Below are 23,748 nucleotides of genomic sequence, written 5' to 3'. Positions count from 1 at the left end.
CCAGAGGAAGATACGCAACACTTTAGATTTGCTTCTGATTTTACTGCCTGTACCTTTTGGAGACACCACTTGTGCAACCCAAGGAGTAAGTAAAGATACTCTTTAGTTATTTTTGCCAGAATCCATATACTAGAACTGAGTGTACGTCTCTCTTCAAAAGGTTTATTTGCAGAGTAAGTCAGGATACACAGGAAGAGTTCTGACATGGCTTTTGTTTTTCCCCTCCCAGTTCTGCATTGCCACTGAGGTCATCATCAGTTTCTCTGCTTCATCACATCATGCACACAAGGTCATATGCTCAGTGATGATTTAACAAGCATAAAGAAGAAACGGCATCATGTGTAAGACACTGGATCGTGCTTTAAGAGATACATTCCAGTTGTACTTAAAAGTTCTTGCTGTGCTGTTGACTTCTTGCCAGATGAATACTCTGCCTCATTTCTCTATCTATAGAAAGCATTATTTTAGTACCTACACCCAGTATTATGAGGCTAACCTACTTAATGGTTGTGAGATGATCCTGTGTTCCACTAGTGATGGCTCTGTAAATAACTAGATATTCAGGAAAAGCGTATGTAGGGCATTAAGCTCAGCAAACATGCAAACACACATTGTTAACCATGACTATTCTCAAAGTGTCCTTACTCCATATAGTTATGCCAAGTGATGTATAAACAGCTGACAGAAGTATCTGTGCAGATAATCATCTGCCCCCAAACTATCTCACGCTCAGCTTAGCAGCCACAGAAGTGCCAGTGTTAACAGATTAGACTTGAGCAAAAATACTTATCTGGCTTCTAGAAATATAAAGATAGAAAATAGCTGCAAATACTTTGCTCTTTGTGAATACTGGGCTCTGTAAATTGTACAAAATATTATTATACAGCTGTAATAGTAGAAACAAGCACTACTATGCAAAGCAAATGCAAGGATGGATTTATTCATATATACTGTCTTTCAAATAATCAGAACTCGGATAGTTTAAGGGAACACTTCAGTAAACCACCACTGCACAGTTCTGGAAAACCACCTTGACAATGTGAACCTTGAAGCACAAGGACTGAGAATCTTTAAAGATTAGGGTTCCTCTGACTCAAATCACAATTACCACATCTTTATCCAAACCCTTCTCAGCTCTTTGTTCTGAATAGTATCTTGCAGCAGTGACTTGGTCCTTGTATAGAAACCAGAGCCACTCCCATCTGGCACCTTCTGAAGAAAGGCAGAGGAGCATTGAGGCATTCTCCCTCTTAGAAATCATTTGCCACCGTATCTGCTTGTAACTCAGGTACAGATCTGAGTAGCAGCCTCCCTGCTACAGATTCTCTACCACATTAGGGCTACAACCAGGTCACTCTGGGGGCAATGCCAGGCATGGCAGCTTCCCAAATCAACACATTCAGTGCCCACACATTTCTGGTTTTAAACCCATCACTACACCCACCACGAGAGACTTCAGAGCTTCCTTCAGGATGGAAGTTTTGCCTTTAACACCAAACTCGAGCGTTTCCAGCTCCTGAGTTTATACTGGGATTTGCAGAAACACACTCAGCAAACCAGTGCAAGTGAACCAAAAGTGTCTGATTAATTTTTAAATCAGCTCATCTGGTTCATAATGAATTTTTAACGCTGCCAATTGCAAGCCTACTACACTTAGAGTAGCTTTGCTCAAAAGGGCACAGTCAACATAAATAGCTTACAGGCTCTTTTTGAGTTTACTGAATAATTTTGAGCCCTATAAACCACTCAACCATATGCAAGCTTAATACCCAAAAACACTCACATGTCTCAGCTGCTGAGCATGTACTTGTGTCCTTAAAAAGAGCCATTGGAAAAACACAACTCAGGTCAGTTCTCTCAGTGACTTGAGCTCCTCTGTTCATAACTCATGGTGAAGAACAGCATTTTGGCATTGTACCCCTGAACAGTTCAAGATTCATTGTACTGCCGTAAGTTAAATATTGTGCCAACAGCAAAACTGAACTTGGTGATCTGAGCTGAAAACTGAATCTAGGTTTCCTCAGCTGCTGGTTGGATTTTTATCACTTCTGCTCTCACCAAATAGCTGTACACTCAAACATTTAGGATAAGAAACAGGAGCAACAGCAGTGAGTAGTGCATTTACTGGTAGTAAATTGACATGTAGTGACCATAGCCTATATCAGTCAACATGACTCCATCATGGACATGTGTGTTTAAATCCCTATCCATTCCCCATTCGGTTTCCATTTGGTCAGTGAACATCATGCAGCTTTACTGAGGATCTTCTCCTTCTTAAGTCTTGCCTATATTCCACCCTGAAAAGGTTACAACTCACCTCCAAGCAAACAGAGGAAGAGCTCCTGTATTTCCATGTGGGGAAATACAACAGTATTTCAATTCGGTTGTATCTGGCAAATCAAAATAAAACTTGTTCTTTTAAACAACGTTATCACATTTAATTTCCATGGAGAGACAAGGTTAGTCAGGTTGTTGGTGGGGGGTATGGGACAGTGGAGGAGGCTGAATGCAGGGATTTGGAGAGGGAATAATATCTGAGCTAATTAAAGCGAGTTGGGGGTGGGGATTTAATCAATGTTAGTATTAAAGGAGCTGTGAAAGTTGCTGCAGGCAGCAGTACGTTGAGCCTTTTTTAGCTTGGTCAATTACTGACTACAAATCTGAATCGCAGTTAATAGGAGTCTTTAGTCAGCCACGAGGCTTTGTCTGTGCTATGTATTGAAAGTGCCACCTAGTGGGAAATACCTCTTAACGAGAGCCTATTTCTGTGACCATTCAGAAGTGACTGTACAGCTGTATGAAATGGAGCTGTGGAGCAGTCACCTATACTGAGCGTTTGCAGGGGTATTTTCTATACTACAGGAGGATAAAAACCCAAAACAAAAGACAAAATTTCACTAGTCAAGATTTACAGCCTCATTTAGTTTTGCCATACATTAAAAAATAACTCAGTTTTATCCTAAATTTGGAAGACCTGCAGACAAGTGCGTTTCCAGCAGCAGAACAGTGTTAAACATATACATACAGAGACACACAAACTCAGAGTACTGGAACACCAGATCACATTCTATGTAGCTCAGCTGGCCACCCAGTTTGTACTCATCACACAGTCTAGGGGAGGTCTGCAGGGACTGAGACCTGTTACACATCAGCTCTGCTGCTACATCAGGTACGACCTGACCAAAGTAGGCTTCTTGGCTATGGGTCAAGTTTTCCCTTCTATTCCTGGGGGCAGCCAAGCTTACTGAGCTTTGGTTTCTTCCTGTGTTTGGTAGTGAATTTCCAGGTTCTGCTGCAGGAGTTCAACCTCTTTCAATCGCACTGCGCCAGTGGCATGACTCACACAGCCTAAGGAGATCCAGCACAGTGCAAGATGTTAACGATTCAAAGCACAGAGCATCCTGAAAACAACTGGTAGGAAAAGAGATGCTCTTCTTCAGAACTATGAGAACTATGTTCTTATGAGGCAGCCATTTACTTTAGCCATCCTAAAGACTAAAGATAAATATATCAGCGTATCTTGGCTAACTCATTTCACAAATGATGAAAGAAAGAATTCATGTTTTGCACTCCTCATGCAGGATCTTTTTGTGGCATCTATTAAATTCTTATCATATCTCATGAGGTTATGAGTGTTACTTCTATTTTACAGATGAATATGGAACACACGTTATCTGTCTAGCCTGAGGTAAGTGAACAAAACAGTGGCACTGAGAACCATCTCTCTCAAGTGTTCATTCTTCCTTTTATTATCTATTCAGAGACGTGAGTTGTGCCCTTACACAACAGAGAGCTAAGCAGTGCCATCCTGTGGCTAGCACATACCTATTAACAAAGAAACACAGCTACTCCTTAAAGAATACAAGACTAAAATACCAGAGCTCTACTCCTCCTTCCTCACTGTCATCAAAATACCAGCAGTGTGACTGGATTACATGAGGGGCAGTGGATCAGTGACAGACCAGCCCTGTGTACTCAGTCACCCACCCCTATGTGGCAGCTCAATAATGTGACGCTTATCACAGCACATTTTAGACCTTTGAGCACTCTGTTAAACAGAGAATTCCTTGTAAAGTTCACTTTAAGGTGTCTGGCATATTCCATAACAGCACTACTTCAGGTTTCAAAAAAGAAATGTTATAGTTAATTAAAGAGCAAAAATCCCTGCAACATAACCAAAATGCTAAGCCAGGACCCTTCACCAGCATGGGTATACATACAAGATGCGATTCACGTCACTTCAGGTGCTCCTGTTCCGCATGGAACTGCCCTAGAGCTTTGAAATCTGAATAAGGTTATTCATAGTCACTGCAAGATGTATTTGACACCTCCTTGCCATTCAGCCTGCTGACCACTAGCTGTCCCCATTGCTTCACAGGAGTAAAGGGCTGGAACAGAAACACGACTTCAAAAACGTGTGCTCCTACTCTTAGGGGACAAAAAGGAATGAAAGCTCAGAAAACTTAGAAGGAGCTACTGCAGCTCTGTAAGGCTGTAGGTAAGGAAACGGATGTGTAGGAGAAGGTCTATATCCCGAGACAGATCAACATGGAATTTGCTTAGGATGCAATCTTAGGAAATCTATGGCTCTATGCCATGGCAAAGGAAAGCCCTGGAGACTCATGGAGCAGAACAGGAATAATCAAAGTGGACTAGAGCATTCCAGTGTTCCTGCCTAGTCCCTGACCACAGCCGCACATCATCATCTGCACTATCTAAGATAATGCCACCTTAGGAGATGTTTTCCCAGCCAGTACATGGTGGGTGCTACTTCCTAACCTCTGAATATAGAAACTACTCAAATTTAGAACTAGAAACATGTATCCCAGAGAAGCCATAGGGGGAAGGTGCTTTATGCTTATTTCAAACCCATGAAGTTCTTTCCTCTCTTGAGAATTCAGGACAGTTTCTCATTTCCATTCACCTTTTGGCATCTCAATAGGAGCCCAGAACACAGAATTGTCACTGTATTTGTTAGATCTAAAAGATCTTGGATTTGGTCTCTTCACAAACCAACTTGGAGAAATCTCATTTCATATTGATAATGCGTGGGATTTATCATCACATAATAGAAGCTATTGAGAAGGCAGAATAATATTCTGCAAGGCCATTAATTCCACCTTAACTGCTTTTGTAGCCTTAATGCTGCTACTCACAAGAGAATGATGGCAGACATATGAAAATATATGCTTGAGAAGAGTGTTTGAATTTGGATGCTATTTATTGCTTTTTGTTCAGCCTTTGTTAAATCAGACCCATTATCTGCTCTGTAATATTTGCTCATAAAAATCAAAGACAAGGCAATGTCATTTCTAATGTGCCAGGCCTGAAGCACATTGCTCCAACCAGTGAAGCTGCTAATACATCACCCAAGGGCTGTTGTCACTCAAGTCAGCTATTCAGACCATCACCTACCCTTTTCATTGCTACATTAGCAAGCAAAGATGAGAAGGGTAGGAAAGCTTGACATTACTATATCCTTCAAAATATAGTTACAGGAAAACATACTCAGGAAAGAGAGACAGGCTCCTGCTTTGTTACTCCAGGCTTCTACTCAGGTGGAAACTCTCTCCTGCTCAGCCACCATCACTCCTGCATGTAAAAGCATAATGCACTAAACCAAAATGCTTGTAAAGAGCTTTATTCAGAACCACAAAATGCAATTCAGAGTTCTCAGTGCAGGATCACTGGTAAAATAATACAAAAAGTAAAATGAGTTTTTAAATTTCACCAAGTTGGAGAGGAAGAGTTTAGAATTCAAAATATATTGACAATTTCCTTTAAAATGGGCTACAATCCTGAACCAAAACTCCTTTTAGTTTTAGTTCCAAATTCTGAACTTTGCTGTATTAAGGTACATGGAAGCCTTGGGCATCCAATGTGCCACCAGCTACCTGCTGAAGGCCTGCATGAAGTAACTGAGTTTTTCACCTGTGAATGTGCCGTATTAGTGCACTGACTTTAAGATCTATTTACCAAAAGTAGCAGCACCAAATACTGCACGCATATAGTACTGCATACAAACACTTTACAGATATAACAAATGACTGAAGAAGCTTCCGAACTGTTTTCTCAGAAGCTCTGACTGAAGAAGGGCACATTTATGAAGGGTTGGGTAGACCTATAGACTGCTCTTTCCAAGATGACACCTCTTACTAATACGTATTCCTGCTATAAAGTATGAAAAGCAACTCAAATCCAAATTCCTTTATACTTTGTGTTAGAGAACCTATGAAAAGATTTAGTTTAAATGAATTCTATCAGCATGTGATTGTTCACATACCCCAGCAGTTAGAAAACTTCTAAGTCTAAAGACTGTGGTTCAACAATGACATAAATTAAAAAGCCTTGGACTAACTGAGAGCAAATTACTTGCTGAAATCAGCCCAACTCATGGTACTTGAGAATCCCATGGAAGCAGTTTCCTGCTTTGAGGTCACAGCATGTGGCCAGAGGAGTAAAGTATTGTCAGTTTAACAAACATATATTGTAAAGTTCTTTCTTTTAGCAGTATGAAACAAGGAAAATAGTCTTCTTCCATGCCCATACATACACATACTGAGTGAAAGCATCAAAAGGTCATAATTACTATTTTTTTCTAATAATCCTGAATATTTTACTACTTTCAGTAGCTTCACGAACCAAATTATACCACTGTGAAAAACTAATCAGCGTTTCCCATGTAACAATGCAGCAGTAACATAAAGAATGAACACATGGCTATGGCCTGGTCTACCCAACATTCCTGAACACTTTGAGAAATGTGGATCAGGAACCAGGCTATGTCACCAGACCCAGTCTGTCTGCAGTGTTTGTGCTGGGGATGGATTAGGCAGCAGGAAAAGTTTAGTTCAATGCAGGTGATTAGACTATTTTCCAGGCAGCTGGAGGGCTACAACAACTGTCACCATAAAGGAGCAAACGCTGCTTCTTCTTCTGGCTGATTTATTGGTACACCTGCATTCAGGGGAAGTATAGAAATGCTTAAAAGGAGAATAAGTTCCCAACAGTTTTGAAGAGGAAGAAAGGAAATAGAAATCAAGTTACAACAAAAAGCTGTAAAGAATCTAACTATTTCAACAGTCTGAAGTTGAGAGCTAGCAAGCAACCACATTGGTCTGAATGACTGAGAAAGGGAGTGAAACACTCCAGTTTAAAATCAAAAGAAGTATCTATGGATTATGTGGCATTTGAATCCCATTTCTTTGGTTAGCTATAGACACAGGCTGTGTAGAGACAGCTAATTTGGAATTAGACCAGTATGATTTATTTTCTGATCTAGAAGAATGAAGTTGAATTAAGCTGTTCAGATCATGATGTGCTGATTAATGACTCCCCCAGATTGGAAGGGTCTGTTCCAGTAGCTATGCTAGTCACTGTGAATGGCCAGGTGTCACAGATGTGTAAACTGCAACTGAATAAGCTCACATATGCAAGAAGGAACAGTTTCTGCCAACTTCCCCCACCTAGTGCTTTCTAAAATACCTTTCAACAATGCTGCTGGCAAAACATCATCCCCAAAAGCTCACAAGAAGTGAAAGAGCACAAATTTTACCCAGTAGGAAGAACTTGAAGGAGGCAGCCCGTGCTGCTCCACTTAGCCTTGAAATGAACATGCAGAAAAGGGTTTTCCACAACCACAGTCACAACCCATCTTGAGAACACAGCCAAAGCATTCTCTCACAAAAGGTGGTGTCAGGTGTGAGAAGTGATTTTTTCCTCCTGAGAACCAGGAGGAACCTGTAAGTTTAAATGGTGCTAAAGTGCAAAAGACTCTGAAAGACAAAATAGCCTCTGAACAAAGAAAAACCTCATTATACTTTGCACCTGTTTAAGACAAAAACCCTTGTAACAAGTTGGTTCATTAATAAAGGTGCAATTAAGTATCACGTCATTAAAAGCACAGGAATGAAAACAAGAAAATCTCATTAAGAGACAATGCTGAGGGATCTACCTCTTGAAAAAAACGAAATCAACACTTTCTCTCCTGGCTCCTCACAGCAATTTGTTCCTTACAAACATGGGGTTGCTCCTGAAAGGGAAGAAACGGCTTGTTTTGAGCTAAAAAGCTAGGATGTGTTCCCGTATTTCTAGGAAAAGGTGCTACTTATTGCAAACAGGCACAGCAATGAGAACAGAACAACCTTTAGGGAAAACTACCACTCATTTCAATATCACAAACAAGACACAAGACACAGAGAAAGTGACAAATTCTGCATTCTCCCAATAACAGATTCTCTTTCTGTTAACATTGGAAGGTCGAGCAGAGACACTTCAATCGCTGTGGCAAGCAGCCAGCTCATGAATAGGCTTGCTAACATCAACAAGACTATTCCTATGAACAAATGCTCAAAATGACTATGAGACTTCTTGTATATCCTTTGTAATGGTAAAATCAGCAGGATTACTGCGGCTTCCGAGTGCCCTCCCACATGGACTAAGAGCTGAAGAAGAGGGCTCAAGTGAGAAACTGTGTGAGAGCTGCAGTTAAAGACTGAACTGGTCCTTAGTGTTCCAGTTTAAAATAATACAGCACCTTGTAAAAAAAGAACTACCAGCCCAGCAGATACCAGGCTTTAACTCACTATTAACCTAGGGCCTGAAGTTACATTCTGACATGTATTCCTCAGGAAAAAATACTACTTCTTCTGTCTGAATAGTTATTGGTTAACTACACACACAACTCTGCTTGAAGACTAAGAGATTTCAAACTGCATTCAAAAGTATAGAACCAGGATGGTGATACATAAAGGATCTGTGAGAAAGGAAGCACTAGTCCTAGCAGCAAGGTGGGGTTGCCTGCATGGTCAGCCCTTCATTTGAATGCAAATGTAATTTTGGGGCAGGCAGTTATCTGTGACATCAGGCAGGACCTTAGTAAACTGTTACCACCAGCACCTGGTAAAACCATTGTTAATCATGTGTAGTAAAGGGACATCAGGGCTAGCATGAGTCATTTATAGAGCCAGTCAGGGCTAGAAAAGAGAGAAAGAAAGAGGAGGGGAAGAGAGATCAAACACACACTGTGAGGAGCAGGATGTCCCAGCAAGACAAAGCCAGGCTGTGAGCATCATGTATGTGAGTTACCTTTTGGATAAAGAAACCAGCATGTATCCAGGATCTGCAAGGTGCAGCAGCAACAACCTGCCAGTGCAAAACTTTGTGTCTACTCCGTCTTATCCAGATTACATGGGATACCATCATGTGCCAGCTCTGGACACCCACAGCCAGCCTGCGGGAACCTGGGGATCCCACTATGGCCCGCAGAGGGAGGACTGGAACGCTTACGGCCCAGGACCTTCTAGCACAGTTGCTGCTGCTCAGATCAACAGCTCGTCTCCCGGACAGGTCTCCTACACTTCTGCTGATTACAGCTCCCTCCATCCCGCTGGATCTGGGGGGTTACCTCCTGTAGATACAGTTAATACACAGCAAATCTCTCCCAACAGCCAAAGGCACAGCTCTTATGAATGGATGAGGAAAACGGTGCAATCCACTTCCACAGGTAGGAGGGCACTGAAGTTTTATGCTGAGAAGAGATTTTGCTGCTTTTGCATTGTTTGGGTTTTTTTGCCAGGTTCCCTGTTTAGAGGCAAGTGTCCAGGGTAACAAAGATAGATCCTAATTGTTCTGAAGGATTCTTTTTCTAGCAGTTAAATGTTGTTTCGGTTATTGGATGCTGAGTTTGATTTGCTGACTACTTATATTTCTTTGTTGACCTTTAATACTGAGACAAATGCAAAGTCTTTTGACAGAGAAGTATTTTCACTTCAGAGATGTTAAAAAAAAATCTGATATCAAATAACTGCTTTAAATAGGAATCCTATCACTTGGAATGTAGCAGCATGTCTGCAGAAAGAAATAATGATAAAAGTATTGTATTTTACACCACTCACCTATACTTTGCTTATTTTCCTCAAGTTTTAGAAATATATATGAAAAGTTCAAGTAAAATATAAATACTAGGAGACTGGAAGTAAGGCTTCATATTCGAAACAACTTCTCTAAACCTCAGAACACTGAAATGAGATCTGCAAGGTCAAACACTGAGTCAATGCTCTAAACCCAGGAGTGATAAGGAAAACTCTGCTTCACTCAGTAGTAGTAACTCTCAAGATATGCAAGAATAGAGATCCCTGGTAACACAATCAGTTAATACAGCCACAGCTCAGTCTCCAATGTGTAATTCTTCAATTGCGTTTAAGCAGTAAGTCATTAAGCAAGAGGAAAAGGTTATGTTTGACTGTCATGAGGAACAATAGAAAAAAAGAGAAACATAGAGCATCCCTAAAACAAAACCCTCAACTTGTACGAATAGGAAAAAACAAAAAAGAAACAAGACAGGGGAGAAAGAAAAGAGGGAAAACTGCCTGAAAAGAACAGAGGCCCAATGCACTATATAACAGTATTTGATCCTCCAAGGTGCTGAGCAGTTTTGCCATGCACTGAGATCAGTAGAAATTAAGGCTGCTCAATGCTTCCCCTAAAGAGATGCTCACAGTATTCCAGTGTTAACATCTCAAGAAGGTTCCTTTCCCTTCAACCCTTCCTCTCACCCCAGCTCTGTTCCACACATGCCTGTAAATAATAGTTTTCAAAGCAAGCACTGAATCAATCTCTGATTGAAAAGCAATTGCTTAGATAGACTTTAGAAAAATGAAAGCAACTGTATAGAAAAATTGTCTGTATTAAAAGGATGCATTTAATTTCTATGGACAGACGGAGTTATCCTCAATCCTGCTGCACACAACTTCAGTTCAGAGCGTCCACAGAAGTGAACAGGACAATCAGAATAGGTTGTTACTCTGGGTAAACAGAATTTTGGGGTGGCTGAAGCAGCAGGTATTTTAAAACCAGATTTGTTCTTCACTGAATACTCTGAGCAAAGACAAAAGAGGTTGGTCTTATAAAAAACAGCTTACTTTTGAGTATCCCTTACAAGAGCAATGGAACTGCTCACGAACTGTGATTTACAGATGGCAGAACACTTGCTCATAACCCCCCAGCCTCTCATCTCTTCTTTCTCCACCTGCCTTTTGCTCCTGTGGATTTAAACTGCAGTCTTTCAGAGAAAGGACTTACTTGACCTGTCTATGCTGTCCCTTTTCTAGTAGGGTGGATACACTGTGAGATAGATTTTTATTTATATATATATATATATATATATATATATATTGAAAATAGACAATACCACATTCTAACTGCCTGCTGTCTGCTCAAGAAAAATGCTTAGGGCTTTCTAACCTTCCAAATTTCAAGCCTGCACAGGGCAGAGCATTCACAGGAAGTGGTGGGACTCTATTCTGGAATGGGCCAACAAGACACTGAGCATCTTAATTTCAGGAAAAGCTGAAGAAATCAGCATGTCATAGTAGCATACACTCCCAAATGCCCAAAGGCCAGCATAAGGACCTCTGAAGTTAGTGGGAGTCTATCATTCATTTAATGGCTATTGGGTCATGCTTTAGGGAAAATCCCAGATAAGGAATTCTTCTGCTGCTTCTTCCCCTCTTCTTGTGATTTGCTAGGCCAGGAATGCTCAGTGCCAATAGATCTGTTTCACTGAAGTCTGTTCCTTTTACTGGATCATGATCAAACCCCTCAGCATTTTCTTAGATGGAATTTTCTACTCCCTAAGGCTGTATGCACACACTGAGCACTACCCTTCTGTCTCTCTGCAAACCTTTAGGAATGTCAGTAAAGGTCTTGTATAGGCAAGAGTGAAGGAATCACACCTATTATTATTAGCTTCTGTTATTCCCTGTTATTCCCTGTAAATAGATTTGAGCCACTCTTCTTAAGGATGGAAGAACTGAGGCTCAGACTTACCTGAAGTGATCAGAACAGAAATTAGACACACTGATTTTATTATTTGTTCATTACTTACATTGAGTAGTCTGACTTGGAGCAGCTACAGAAATGAGATGCAGAACCAGTGATGTTTCCATCTCCAGAGATTTCATGATTTATCTTCTCCTACCCGTGCTTTGTGGCCTCAGGACCTGACAGATGACAAACAAAACACTTGATTGAAATTGCTGCCACTGCCTCAGGCCCTCCAGGTCTTTCAATACTCTGTTACCTACACCTAATCTGAAACAAAAGAAGAAATGATTTCAAGTCTTATTCTGCAACTTTAAATAGAATATCTGATGTAAAACCATGTCTTCAACTGGTATTCAGTGAAGGTTTTGAGGTTATGCTACTTGGAACTGGAAGATCTCAGTATTTAATGCCAGCCTATCATTCTAGTTTAGCGTTACAGGAATACTGAAGCTTTCAACCATCACTCCCTCTGGTTGAAGAATGTCCGAGTGTTTCTCCCTGTAACTTTGGAACTGGAGGGACTGGGACTTAATACTAAACACAGTGCAGGTAGGATCCAGTGCTTAGTCACTGCATTCTTGAGGGTGCTCAAGATAGAGGATAAAGCAAATGTGTTTTGACTCCAAACACCTGAAGGAGGAAACACTGACTGCTTACTGTTTTCAACCAAGAACACAGATGGGAAAAGACCCTTCTCTAACCCTTACGCTGGTCCTGTGCCCTCTCCTAAAGCCCCAGTTTAACAGAGCAAGCAAAGCCAAGACAACTAGTCACTGTAACAGAACAGAACAAAGCCACAGCAACTGCACATTTGAGGTGGAAATTCCATGCACACAAAGCATAATTACAGGGAAATTCTTTGATGGAGAGTAGAATAAAATCACCTCAGAACAAGTTACAAATCTCTTCTTGTTGATTTCAATGCATTTATGGAGGTCTGCAATCACTCACAAAGGAGCAAACTTTACTTTTTGCCTCTGAGAGAAAACAACATACATCTATGGTAAACCAGTGCCCAAAACAGTAAGATGGAGCAGTTAAGTACCAGGCAGTTCCAGCAGCAATGAGAAGCTGCTCACAAAGCTAAAAGTACATCTTAAGAACTGCACTTCCATGATCATAAAATAGGGAGGGAACAAGTTTTGAAACAGAGGTGAAGTGATTATGAGCACAGGCTTTTCCCATAGGTGACAGCTCTCCTATCTTTGTCGTTCCATAAAAATAGCTCTGCAAGCACAAGACAGTTTTTCTGATGATGGTGCTATAGCATCAGCACCAAATGTGCTGCAAACATATAGCATCTAGTCTTTGAAGGAAGAAGTTATATTCCCTCAAACCTAAGGAGGAGAAACAAGTCTCTTAAGAGGCCATTCCTGCAAAATGCTGAATGCCTGAAGAATATACAACACTTTGAAAAACATTCAGTTATTCACTTGCTTTTTAGTCTATACAGTCCTTGGCAATGGGATTTCCCCCATCTTGCCACTTGGAAATCCACCTGCATCTTCTGCCAAACAAAATCCATACCGGGAGGTCTGTCCAATCCTTGTTTAAAGGTGATAAAAATGACTCTGCTTTAGAGTCAGTTATTTCTGCATGATGAATACAAAAATTTACACCAGCAAAGTGAAAGACAGAATTTGGCCAATGAGCTTTAGTACAGAATAGCAGAACACATTCAAAATTGTAAGCATTAGCATTTTGTATAGAAGTCAACAGAAGAGAAGGGAAAATTCTTCAAGTCTGTGGAAAGGTCCCAATTCTATGAACCTCTTCTGTTCTTTTCAGCATGGGTTCTCTGGACATGTGTAAGAGGAACAAACGTAGAAAATACAAACAGAATTTTGCCATGTTTCACACACCTTTATGCACCTAACTTCGTAATAACATCAGTCCTACTCATGGCACCAAGGCTCCTGGCAGGAACACTGTCATTCATGTTACACAGGTTGGACCAAGCTCACACAGGGGCAGCCTGGTATGGTTTGGTTGAGGCTTTATCTGATGTAACTTTACAGAACATCACATGCAGCACAATGTCCATCTTCAAGACTTATTTAAAATTACTGTTGCTTCACAACTTCACTTAAACCAGTGAAGTTACACTAGGGAGAATTTGCCCTTTTCTCTTCCTACACTTCCAAAGTGCTTAAATATCTAGAGAGACTCCCAAAACAAAACTCTGGGGCCTGATCTTTGACAGTCCATATCTATAAGCTCAAAAACTTAACACTAATCTCTTAACAAACATCAAGATACAGATGTGAACCGAGCATGTCTTCAGGCCAGGCAGCTGATTCATGTTTTGAGCTGACTTAAGCGAGCTTCCAGTCCTCAAGTACAGACATTAACTTCCTCTGAAACATTAAACCACAGAATCCAGATTACAATCCTTTGTAAATAATCCAACATCATCTGATATTATTCTACACCAGGACATCTTCTATCTAAAGTAGGTAGAGCTTCTGGATTTTATGAGGTAGATGAAGAATATTCCTGAAAAGCTAAGAGTGGAGGCACTAGAAAAAGGCCAGGGCCAGTTCTGATGCTAATTTATTTTGCTTTGTAAACTAGTTGTGAGGTCCGATGGTGGAGTTGTGTTTTTTTTTTTCCTTTTCCTGGCTACATTGTCTGAGGTTTTGAGGCCTATCTGTCATATTGAGGCAACAGACCCTTTTAACACTTTGCTTTGCTTTGATATGCAGTCTTGTCTCTTCCTTCTCCCTCTTTTCTTCAGGAGTTATATTGCCGGAAAGGGTGATGATTTTCACAGCAAATAAAGAGGCCTTCTCCCAGCTTTATTGTCTTCAGAAGAAATGCTCTGTGAATTTTATGACCAATGGGAAAACTGTTCCCTTCCCCCAGCTCAAAACCTGGTCAGTCACAAAAATTGCCAGAGTGTGATAGAGCAGGATTGTTAAACTACAGCCCACGACAAGTTTCCTAAGTCTGAAATGTCTCATTTCTTGTCCCTCCAGAGGCAACAGTCAATAGTCTTCAACAGTCACTGTTTGTAAAATAAGAGTTCTGACAAAACTCAAGCAGCTCATCAAGTCCAGGAAATCCACTCCCCCAACACAAAGGCAAAGGTGCTACTTCAAAGCTCTTTTGTTTCATTTTTCTTCCACCCAAATACTACTAACCTCTCCAGCCACTTGCAATTCCATAGTATCTGCTACTGACAGAACACATTTCCAATAAAGCTGACACTATATTGCTTATTAAAATAATATCACTCACAAAAGATTAATCCAGATTATAGGAAGTGATACATTGGTAGTTTCAGTCACCCAAGTGAGTAGGATTTGACTAAAGAATTGGATTAAAATATTAACTTCTATCATTGCATCATTAAATTCTGCCATTACCTCCTAAAGAAGTCTGAGAAGTGAAGAACATCCTTCTGCTGCCTCTGGTGAACCCATTAGTCCTACCTTAAATTTTGCTCAGGTAATACTTCTAGAAATAAAATGCATCACTAAATAAGACCAGTAGAAGATTTGTCTCAGAAGGCAGCAGAGTGCATCTATTCCATCCTACAGATGCAACTTAGAGGCTAAAGGCCTAAACTGTTTAGAGATAGCTTTTGTTGCTGCTGTTTGTTAACTTTGGCAAACAGAAGTGTACTTTGCCTTTGAAAGGAGATGCCATACGCGGCCTAATTCCAACCCAGCATCCAACAAAGGCATTAGGAAGACTCTCACTGCCATCAGTGAGGGTTTGGGTGAAGGCCTAACAGTCTAAAACAGGTCTCTGCCAGAATAAAAGCATCCTCTGGAAGACCCTGTCAGGTCTCAGCTCCCACTGGCTGTTGTCTCCCTACACAAAAGAAATCAAACTATTAAAGACAATATTTATGTGACAAATCAGAGAATTTTCTCTGATCCTCGTTGACTTTCAGGAAGGAAACGTTCTCCTTTTGCCTTTCTACTTTCTGAATTGTTCTCTTAACTTACTTTAAAGAAAGTAGATGTGCAAGCTCCCAATCTTCCTTCAAAAAGAAACCAGATATTTTTTACTAAAAATAAACTGAAAGCTACTCACACACAAAGGATTTGATGAAAGCTCCGTTTTCTACATACATTTAATTCCTTGTGCAGTTTAAAAACCAAAAAGCCCAGCCCTCTCCTGTTCAGATAACAGGGGTTAAAGCATTTCAAACCAGAAACAGGAAGGCTTAGCCTGAAATTTACTGTCTTGTTTTGGCAATAGAAGAATATTCTATATTTGTCTATGGCTTCTGAATGAGAACAGAGTTCAAGATAAGATCACCTTGTTGCTCTTTTGTGTACTTCAGTTTAACACCACAAAGGAGATCAAGGAAACATTTTAAACATTTTAACCCATAAAATGACCCCAAATTCTCATTTAAAGAGGGGAAAAAAGCACAACTAAACCATCGGCTAGAGGTCAAAAATACCAAGTGAGGCATTAAAGCACCACGGGTGACCATACGTTAAACAAACAATTTACACTTCGAATTAATGAAAACAAATGTCCCGGTATTTATGTGGACTGACCTGAGTAACTGCTCTTCTTCAGAGACTCTCAAATTCTTCCCATAATGTTGTAAAATTAGCAGCACTTTTCACTCGATTATCAGTGTAAACATAATGGGGCTCATTCTGCTTTCACTGAAGTTTTGCAATGACAGAAATGCCACTGAAATGTGAATGTCCTACACATTACCTACCTCAGCCAAGCAGCAGAACCTTCTCAGGGAAGGCACAGTGGTTTTGCTTGCATGGTCTCAGCAGAAAACCCAGTGAGAGGAACACACACAAACATGCACACACCTGTTTTCCCCATTGGATTCCCTCAAGCCCACAGCATTGTAAAGGCCTTATTAATGCACAGTGCTTTCCCAGGGATGAACACCATGGAGCATAGAAGCTGAAGGATCAAGTTCTGATACAGACCTTTTCCTACAACCCTGGGAAAAGTCCTACAGAGAGTCCAATAGGGTGAACCAGTTGTTATCCACAACCAGAGGTGTACAGCATCACACTGACCAGGACTTCCAGTGCTAAACAAGTCTGTATTTAGGATCTGCACAAACAGATCAAAAGGATCAGAGCCTGAAGAAGCTTCTAATGCAAGTAATACTTTGGAGAGCTAAGAATTCTTCTAAGTAGCAAAGTACTGACTGTCAAATGCTGTAAGAGAAAAAAAAGTGATGTGGCTCAATCCACTACCAGCAAGTGGAAGGCAACGTTAGCTTTAAATATGCTCAGCTATTGAACAAAGAGACATCACATCTTCCTCCACAGATGGGGGGAAAAATGTTAGCCTGTAAAACCAAACCATGAACCAAGGGATAAAGTACTTTTAAGATTCTGCTATAGTTCTGTACATTGAATTCTGATCTTTTCTGATGTCAAACTTCAAAAGCAAGGGGAGTTTGGAGGAGGGGCTGGGGAGAAATCAGACTTTTGCCATCGCTGATACATGAAACCTTCAGCTTTTCTCTGCTGGAGGGGAACATGGTTGCTCTGGGGTGCTGTAGTGCAGTCATCTACTCAAAGACTGAAATTTTATTAACTCAGTGCCTGAAAATCCATTCCAGTTCTCTCCATTCAAAATTAACTGTTCTTATGAGGAGCACAATTATTATATCTCAAAAAAATATGGTTCCTCAAACTTGTGAGCAAACATGAGCTGCTGTATGAAGTTAAGCTGCAGCAGAATGCTATGACAGCAAGCCACAATATGCCTCGATTTTTATGCATCGCTGGAGAGAACCTGAATCTAAGAGGGCTGTTCTACTGTAGCAACCACTAAGGACACAAACATTCACAACCCCCAGTACCACAGTGGGACAAGCAAATATACCAAATGAAAATGCATTCCCTGTCCCAGACAATTCACAGTCTGATCACATACATCTGCAGAGATGTCCATGCAAATACAGACAGAAGCACAAGAAGTGGCAAAACCGTGGTTAGCTGAGATGGTAACACTGGTCTTAACACAGCAATGATCCAATCTTTCAGCAACGTAGGCAGCCCTTAGGCTGGGCTCAGGGGCCTTGGCTTTAAGCAGGTGGTGAGCTCTGGTGTATTGATTGCCTAATAGGAACATTAACAACCCAGGAAAGGGGGGTGAGAGGAAGCACCCGTAGCCTTTCCCATATCAATTCTCTTTCACGGCTCCCAACACATTCTCTTCTCAGAAATTATCCTGCACGGAACCCATAAAATTTCAGCTTCTTCCATCTGTGTTCACTGGCTCATGTCATTTGCCATTACCTTTAATGGCCTGGGTACTGCTGAGCCATGTCCAAGTCACTCAGCTGTACCCACAGCTGAAAGGATGCAGCAGAATGCTTGCAAAAGAACAGATGCTGTAGCTCTATCATTGTTCAATGTCCTTTGTAAGGCATTTATTGCTTTCTTTTTCTCTTTTCTATTAACTGTCATCTGGAAATCTATGTTACTATCCCCTGTACAGTTATCAAGCTGTGGATAGACCATGCCAGGCTTGAAGGAAAAATACAACCTCCAAATTGCAGTAACAATCACAGTATCATATTAATTTTTCTGGCAACAAGAAGGGAGTATTCTGGAAGCTCTCAGTATTTCCTATATAGTAAAATGTCCTTCACAGTTTCCCTTTGAAGCAGGTAGTAATGTATCAGCTGTAGGGACAGAGAAACCAAAGCAACTCAACACCAGGCAGGAAGCTTGCACCAGAGCTGGGAACAGAACCCAGGTTTCCTGGCTCCTTGTTCTTAGCCAGAACACCTTCCCTCTTCCCAGATGATAAGAAGACTGATAAAGAATATGAGAAGCAGTTTATCATCTATTTACTAAGGGGCAAACCCTAACTCTGGTGGTATGAACCTCCTGTGTTGTAAACTGAGACTGAATGGAGTTACTCTGGGTAAGTGCATAGAGGATCAGGCCTAAAATGCCCACAAACATATTTTTCAATGTAAAGCCAGATATTTTGTGTTACTGAAGTTAAAAACATTCTAGCTTGAAGCAATGTGTTCTTCTTTCAAAACAGGTAAAACAAGAACAAGAGAGAAGTACCGAGTGGTTTACACAGATCATCAGAGATTAGAATTAGAGAAGGAATTTCATTACAACAGATACATTACAATCAGGAGGAAGTCTGAACTTGCTGCAAACCTAAGACTTTCCGAGAGACAGGTAGAGTATGGATCACCCATTCAGGATTTCCTTTGCATTTATGATTGCTGAGGAGATAACCAACCTACTGGTTAAGAACACCAAAATGTGCCTGGAAGCCTTGGTTACACTCAGTCCCAAATACCTTCCAGCTCTCACCAGGGACCTGTGCAACAACACAGAGCATCAGTCCTGTTCTGAGAAACAGGAGTTTTAAAATATCAACAGAATCCTACCCCAATTTCTCTCTGGTTTTCTGGGGTAGCTGCAGCAGGGAGAAGGTTTCACTGGAATTTCTAAAGCAGAAATCCTGGTCCTGCTGAAGCCAATGGGAATTCTGTAACTCATCCTGACAAAGTCAGTCTTAGCAGAGAATGGCAGTGAGCTCAAGTTATGTTCAGGACACTTGAAGGTATTCATTTCATTGGCTGCCTTTTATTTTTTGTTAAATATTTCCTACATACTCTCTCCTCCTCTCTCCTGCCCCTATTTCCTCCCATCCCTTCCAAATTCCATTTCTATTCCCACAATGTAAACCAAAACACAATCGTTTCTCATCAAAGGATACATATAATTTGTTTTGAAACCACTCAGTGCAGTGTTTTGAGCATACGTTCAGTCCCATTTTAATGGGGAGTTCCCTGATGCAGCACATTGAAACACGCAGCAAAACAGATCATTAAAAGCTTTACTGAAGGATCCCCCGAACAGATTTCAGGACGCAGTGTGCTCATTTGGTGCCTTTGCTATCTGCAAAGCATCACACCACTGGTTTCCCAGTCAGTTATTATTCAGTATCATTCATTGAAGATGATGCCTGATTTACCATTGATTTATGGGCTCTAATGAGGACAGTACAAAATCCACCCACAGTTGTAGTACCGTTCATCCAGTCTGAACCCGTCTGACACAACATACACTGAAAGAGCTCACAGAAACACAGAAGCAAATACTCATTTTCCAAGTATTTCTCGATCTGCTGTTGAATAAGACGATTTCATTATTGAAAATTAAAATTATTGCAATCAAGTACATATACTGGGAAACACGGCAACAGTGTTTGCAATATTTGCTCTTTATCATCATATGTCATGAATGAAATTAATTCCAGTCTCTGAAGTCACTATGGAAAATGTAAGATTAATATCTGATCTATAGTCCCACTACTGCCCTTTCATACAAACTGAACAACTCCATCATATGAGTAAGGCTGAACTCACACTGTCCTGTCCCAAGTTCCACTGCATTCAGCCTAAAAGCTGAAATGAGTTTCTGGAAAAGCTTTTTTCTGCTTATGCCAGGAAGAAACTCACATCCAAGACACTGGAATGAGTATCTCAAGACAAAAGGACAACTGAACAAGGAAGGAAAGATGCAGTATCTAATGAAGGAAAAGACAAACCCAAGCATTGCTAATATAGCAGGGATACAGAAATAAAGGAGATGAGGACTAGAAAGAAGGAAGTTGGACTTGAGGGGAAGAGTTACTTACACAACTGAACACTGAAAGGAAGGAGGGCAACAGGAAAAGAACAAGTTGGGCAGATACACCTGACCATGTTAGCTTTCAGTGTAGCATTACAGAGCTGTATTTACTTGTAAGTCTTTGATAACTGCCATACAACTCTGAAGTGCCTACTACAGCTCTCTCTGGATCACTGCTGCAGATCTTCATCCCTCGTTTAATAGCAAACCAGAACTAAAACCTAGATTCAAAGGCAGGTGAGAACACAACAGCACACAAGGCAAACGCATGGGTGAAACCAGGTTACCTCAGCACAAACAGAATGCAGGAGAGCTGGCAGTACTTGAGACTGCTTTAATAGAACATAATTTAGTACTGAAATGAGATTCCAGAAACTAAGAGCACAAAATTAACTCCCAAATGTTTCAGATGATAGCCTGGGACTTAAAAGAGACTTGGTTCAAATTTCCACAAGCTTTGTGTGTATCCAAATTCCTCAGCTCTAAAATGTGAATAATAATGCCTTGAGAATAAGTGCACCGAGACTGTCCCAGAGACTCCTTAAGATGCTGTGTGGGACTTCACCAGTGGTTTTCTTTAAAGCACAATTTAGTAGCCACAGACATTAACACCTCTTACTGTTTTACTTCCCCTCTGAGCATCAGTTTCTCCCCCTTTCTAGCTTCCAGCAAAAGCTACAAATCAGTATTTCTCAGCAAACCACTGATTTCTCTTTGGGTTCTAGAAAATGGTGACAGAATTGTTTCCTTTGCCACTCAAACAAGAAAATACAACATATCTGAATGAAGTAGCTTGACTTATTACATTGACTAGACACAATATAGACCCACTTTCAAGGATAAATAGCTGGCATGGACTGTTGTTCACGTCCAAAGCCATTTCAGTTGTCACAGAACACTCACCCTCTCATATCTCAACAAATTCTGCTGTATTTTCAACTGGCCATTACTCATCAACCTCATCTCACATTCTCATTTGTCCTGTCCTAATCAAACCCCATACACTCTTCAATAGTTGCTTCATCTCTCCCAAAGACAACTGCAATAGAGCAATGACTGCAGTGTAAAGAACTGCACAGTGTGGGAAGCACAAGCAGATTCTGGCTCCATCTAGAAATGCAATAAAAGGCACTTGGCTATTAAGGCACCACTTGGACAGTATTTTGACGTAACATTGTGTACCAAGAGCTGTGCACTGGTGAAATTCTGCTCAGAAGTGTATTTCCATTGGTTTACACATTGGAGCTAAGCAATTAATGTACAGCATCCAAACAGCAAAGCTCTTGTGCCTCAGTTTATAGGCCAGAAACAGGTTTTGACTTGCACATGTAGCTTTTGATATAAAGATACTCTCATATTCATTTGGCCATCACTGTGACAGATGAAACTGTTCTGTTAGATTGTGTAAAAAAAAAAAGTAAAAACAAAAATCCAAAGCTTATTCCATAAAGAAATACCTTCTTAAAAATAAAATTAACACTGAAAACTTTATATCAAGATATTTATTAATATTTTATTACCAGATAGGCCAGATTGAGTGTATGAAAACAAGCAAGCAGCCCTGGCATCCCAGTCTGCCACTGCCTTTCTCACTGGTGCTCTTGCAATTTATTTTGTGACCCCTATATATATATAAAGGGCCACACTACATTCTATTAGCAACTGAAAAGAACTTCCTTTGCTCCTTTGCAGGTGAAAATCTGGTTCCAGAATCGCAGAGCCAAAGAAAGAAAATTAATGAAGAAGAAAATGACTCATTTTGATGGCAGCAGCCTTGGCTCTATGCAGAGTGACTCTGGCTCAGTGAGCCCAATGCCAGTTCCTGACCAACAGACTCATTCAGAAATGCCCAGTTCTTTATTCCCACCTCCTCCTCCTCCTCCACTTCCCATGAATGGTTTGCAGCACAACGGGAATCTGCAGCAGGTAGTGGCCTCTCAGTAAGGCTGCTGGAAGAGCTGCTATAGAATGAACACTATAAACTACCAGTACATGGAGCACTACAGTATGAGAGAGGACAGCTGTAGCTGTTTTGCAGGAGTCCCCAGCATGACATGGATTTGTGCACATAAGCTTCCAGGACAGTAAGCCAAGAGCTCCTTGCCACATCTGCAGGCTAGCTCGAGTTCCCAAGGACAATGGAACTGCTGTGTGCCAGGAGCCCTTGCTGCAGGGTACCTCTGCAAGGGAATGCCATGCCCAGCCTGTGCCCCAAGGCACAGGGAGGGAGGAGAGCCAGGACCAGCTACAGCCACTTGTTACAGGCCACTGCAGACAAAAAAAAGCACAGAACGAGCCCCAGGCAATCCAACCTTGCTGAGGGCAGCTGTAAGGGGTGTGTAAGGGGGTGCTCTGTCTGTCCCTCGCCCCAGGCAGAGAGTGTATTCCTTTTCCTTTGATCTTCACACAGGTTCCATGTACTCGCTTCCATGGACTTTACACATGGATCTTGATAAATGAAAACCTGGCATATACGTTCTGACCCACTTGATGGAAAGCCGGGGTTGTGCTGGTTGCACTCACTACATGTTAAGGGCAAAGGTCAGGGACGAGCTTTTTGGAATTTTCTGGGTTTGGCAGGTATGATTTCCAATGCTCCATGCACTGGTAATATACATGCACTCCTCAATCTTACCACAAATGTTTCAAAAGCATTCTGGAATTCTGACTTTTGGCCCCAAGTTTGGGTTTAGTGGAAGAAAGATTATATAAGACTCATTTTGTATCCTACAGGAAAGGACAAAGGAGGGGGGCGGAATCCGGTTAAAAACTTAAGGTACTGTAAAAAGCAACCGCATTTCATGGGGTAGCACAGCCCATGGATAAAGATACAATAATTACATTCAGCTGGTTTTACATTCAGTCTAGTTTTCAGAGCTATTGTGGCACTAAAAACGTTTGAGAAGCCAAATTAATGGAAGACCAAGCACAAAAATACTTCAAATATAAGCTCTCAGCAGTTTTTAAGTGGGTCTTAATTCCAAAGGGCTGATCCCTTCCACGCTAAGCAGAATTCCATAGGTAACCAGTACTTAAGCATAATCTGGGTACCTACTTCCCAAGATGATTACCAATTGCATGCGCATAACTTGTCTGCAAAGGGAGAATTTTCAGAGCACAAAAATGATTTGGGAATTGATACCCTCATTATCAAAAACAGTTCAGATATTTAGGAAGCCCATCCTTGCTGATTTTCGTCAGGGTGTCCTCCTGAATCTCTGCCACTGTTGCAAACAAGACTTAGGAGCATTAAGTCCTTTAGGCACTACATTCTTTTTTATTTCCTTAATTATAACAAATAGTA

General features: G+C 41.0%; 1 protein-coding gene across 2 annotated transcripts; it reads left to right on the top strand.

Moving 5' to 3' along the window:
• Nucleotides 1-8,737: 8,737 nt before the first annotated feature.
• On the top strand, nt 8,738-23,144 carry LOC130594475 (homeobox protein CDX-4-like). Of its 2 annotated transcripts, XR_008971097.1 has the most exons (4): nt 8,738-9,074; nt 9,185-9,348; nt 9,450-9,505; nt 14,564-14,800. XR_008971097.1 is itself a non-coding variant. In XM_057400363.1 (3 exons), the coding sequence occupies exons 1-3, from the start codon at nt 9,073-9,075 to the stop codon at nt 22,386-22,388; spliced, it is 831 nt and encodes a 276-aa protein (XP_057256346.1). In that variant the 5' UTR covers nt 8,738-9,072; the 3' UTR covers nt 22,389-23,144. The 2 variants fall into 2 exon arrangements, 1 of the variants encoding a protein (XP_057256346.1); XM_057400363.1 differs by lacking the exon at nt 14,564-14,800 and adding exons at nt 18,835-18,980; nt 22,137-23,144 and having other exon boundaries at nt 8,738-9,505.
• The last annotated feature ends 604 nt before the right edge of the window (nt 23,145-23,748 follow it).

This window comes from Pezoporus wallicus, unplaced genomic scaffold (genome assembly GCF_028554395.1).
Source record: "Pezoporus wallicus isolate ANWC-B61680 ecotype Strahan unplaced genomic scaffold, APGP_CSIRO_Pwel_v1 contig_8803, whole genome shotgun sequence".
NCBI classification, from domain to species: Eukaryota; Metazoa; Chordata; class Aves; order Psittaciformes; family Psittacidae; genus Pezoporus; species Pezoporus wallicus.
Note: the sequence above shows the minus strand (reverse complement) of the source record. Positions and strands in the feature narration are given on the sequence as shown.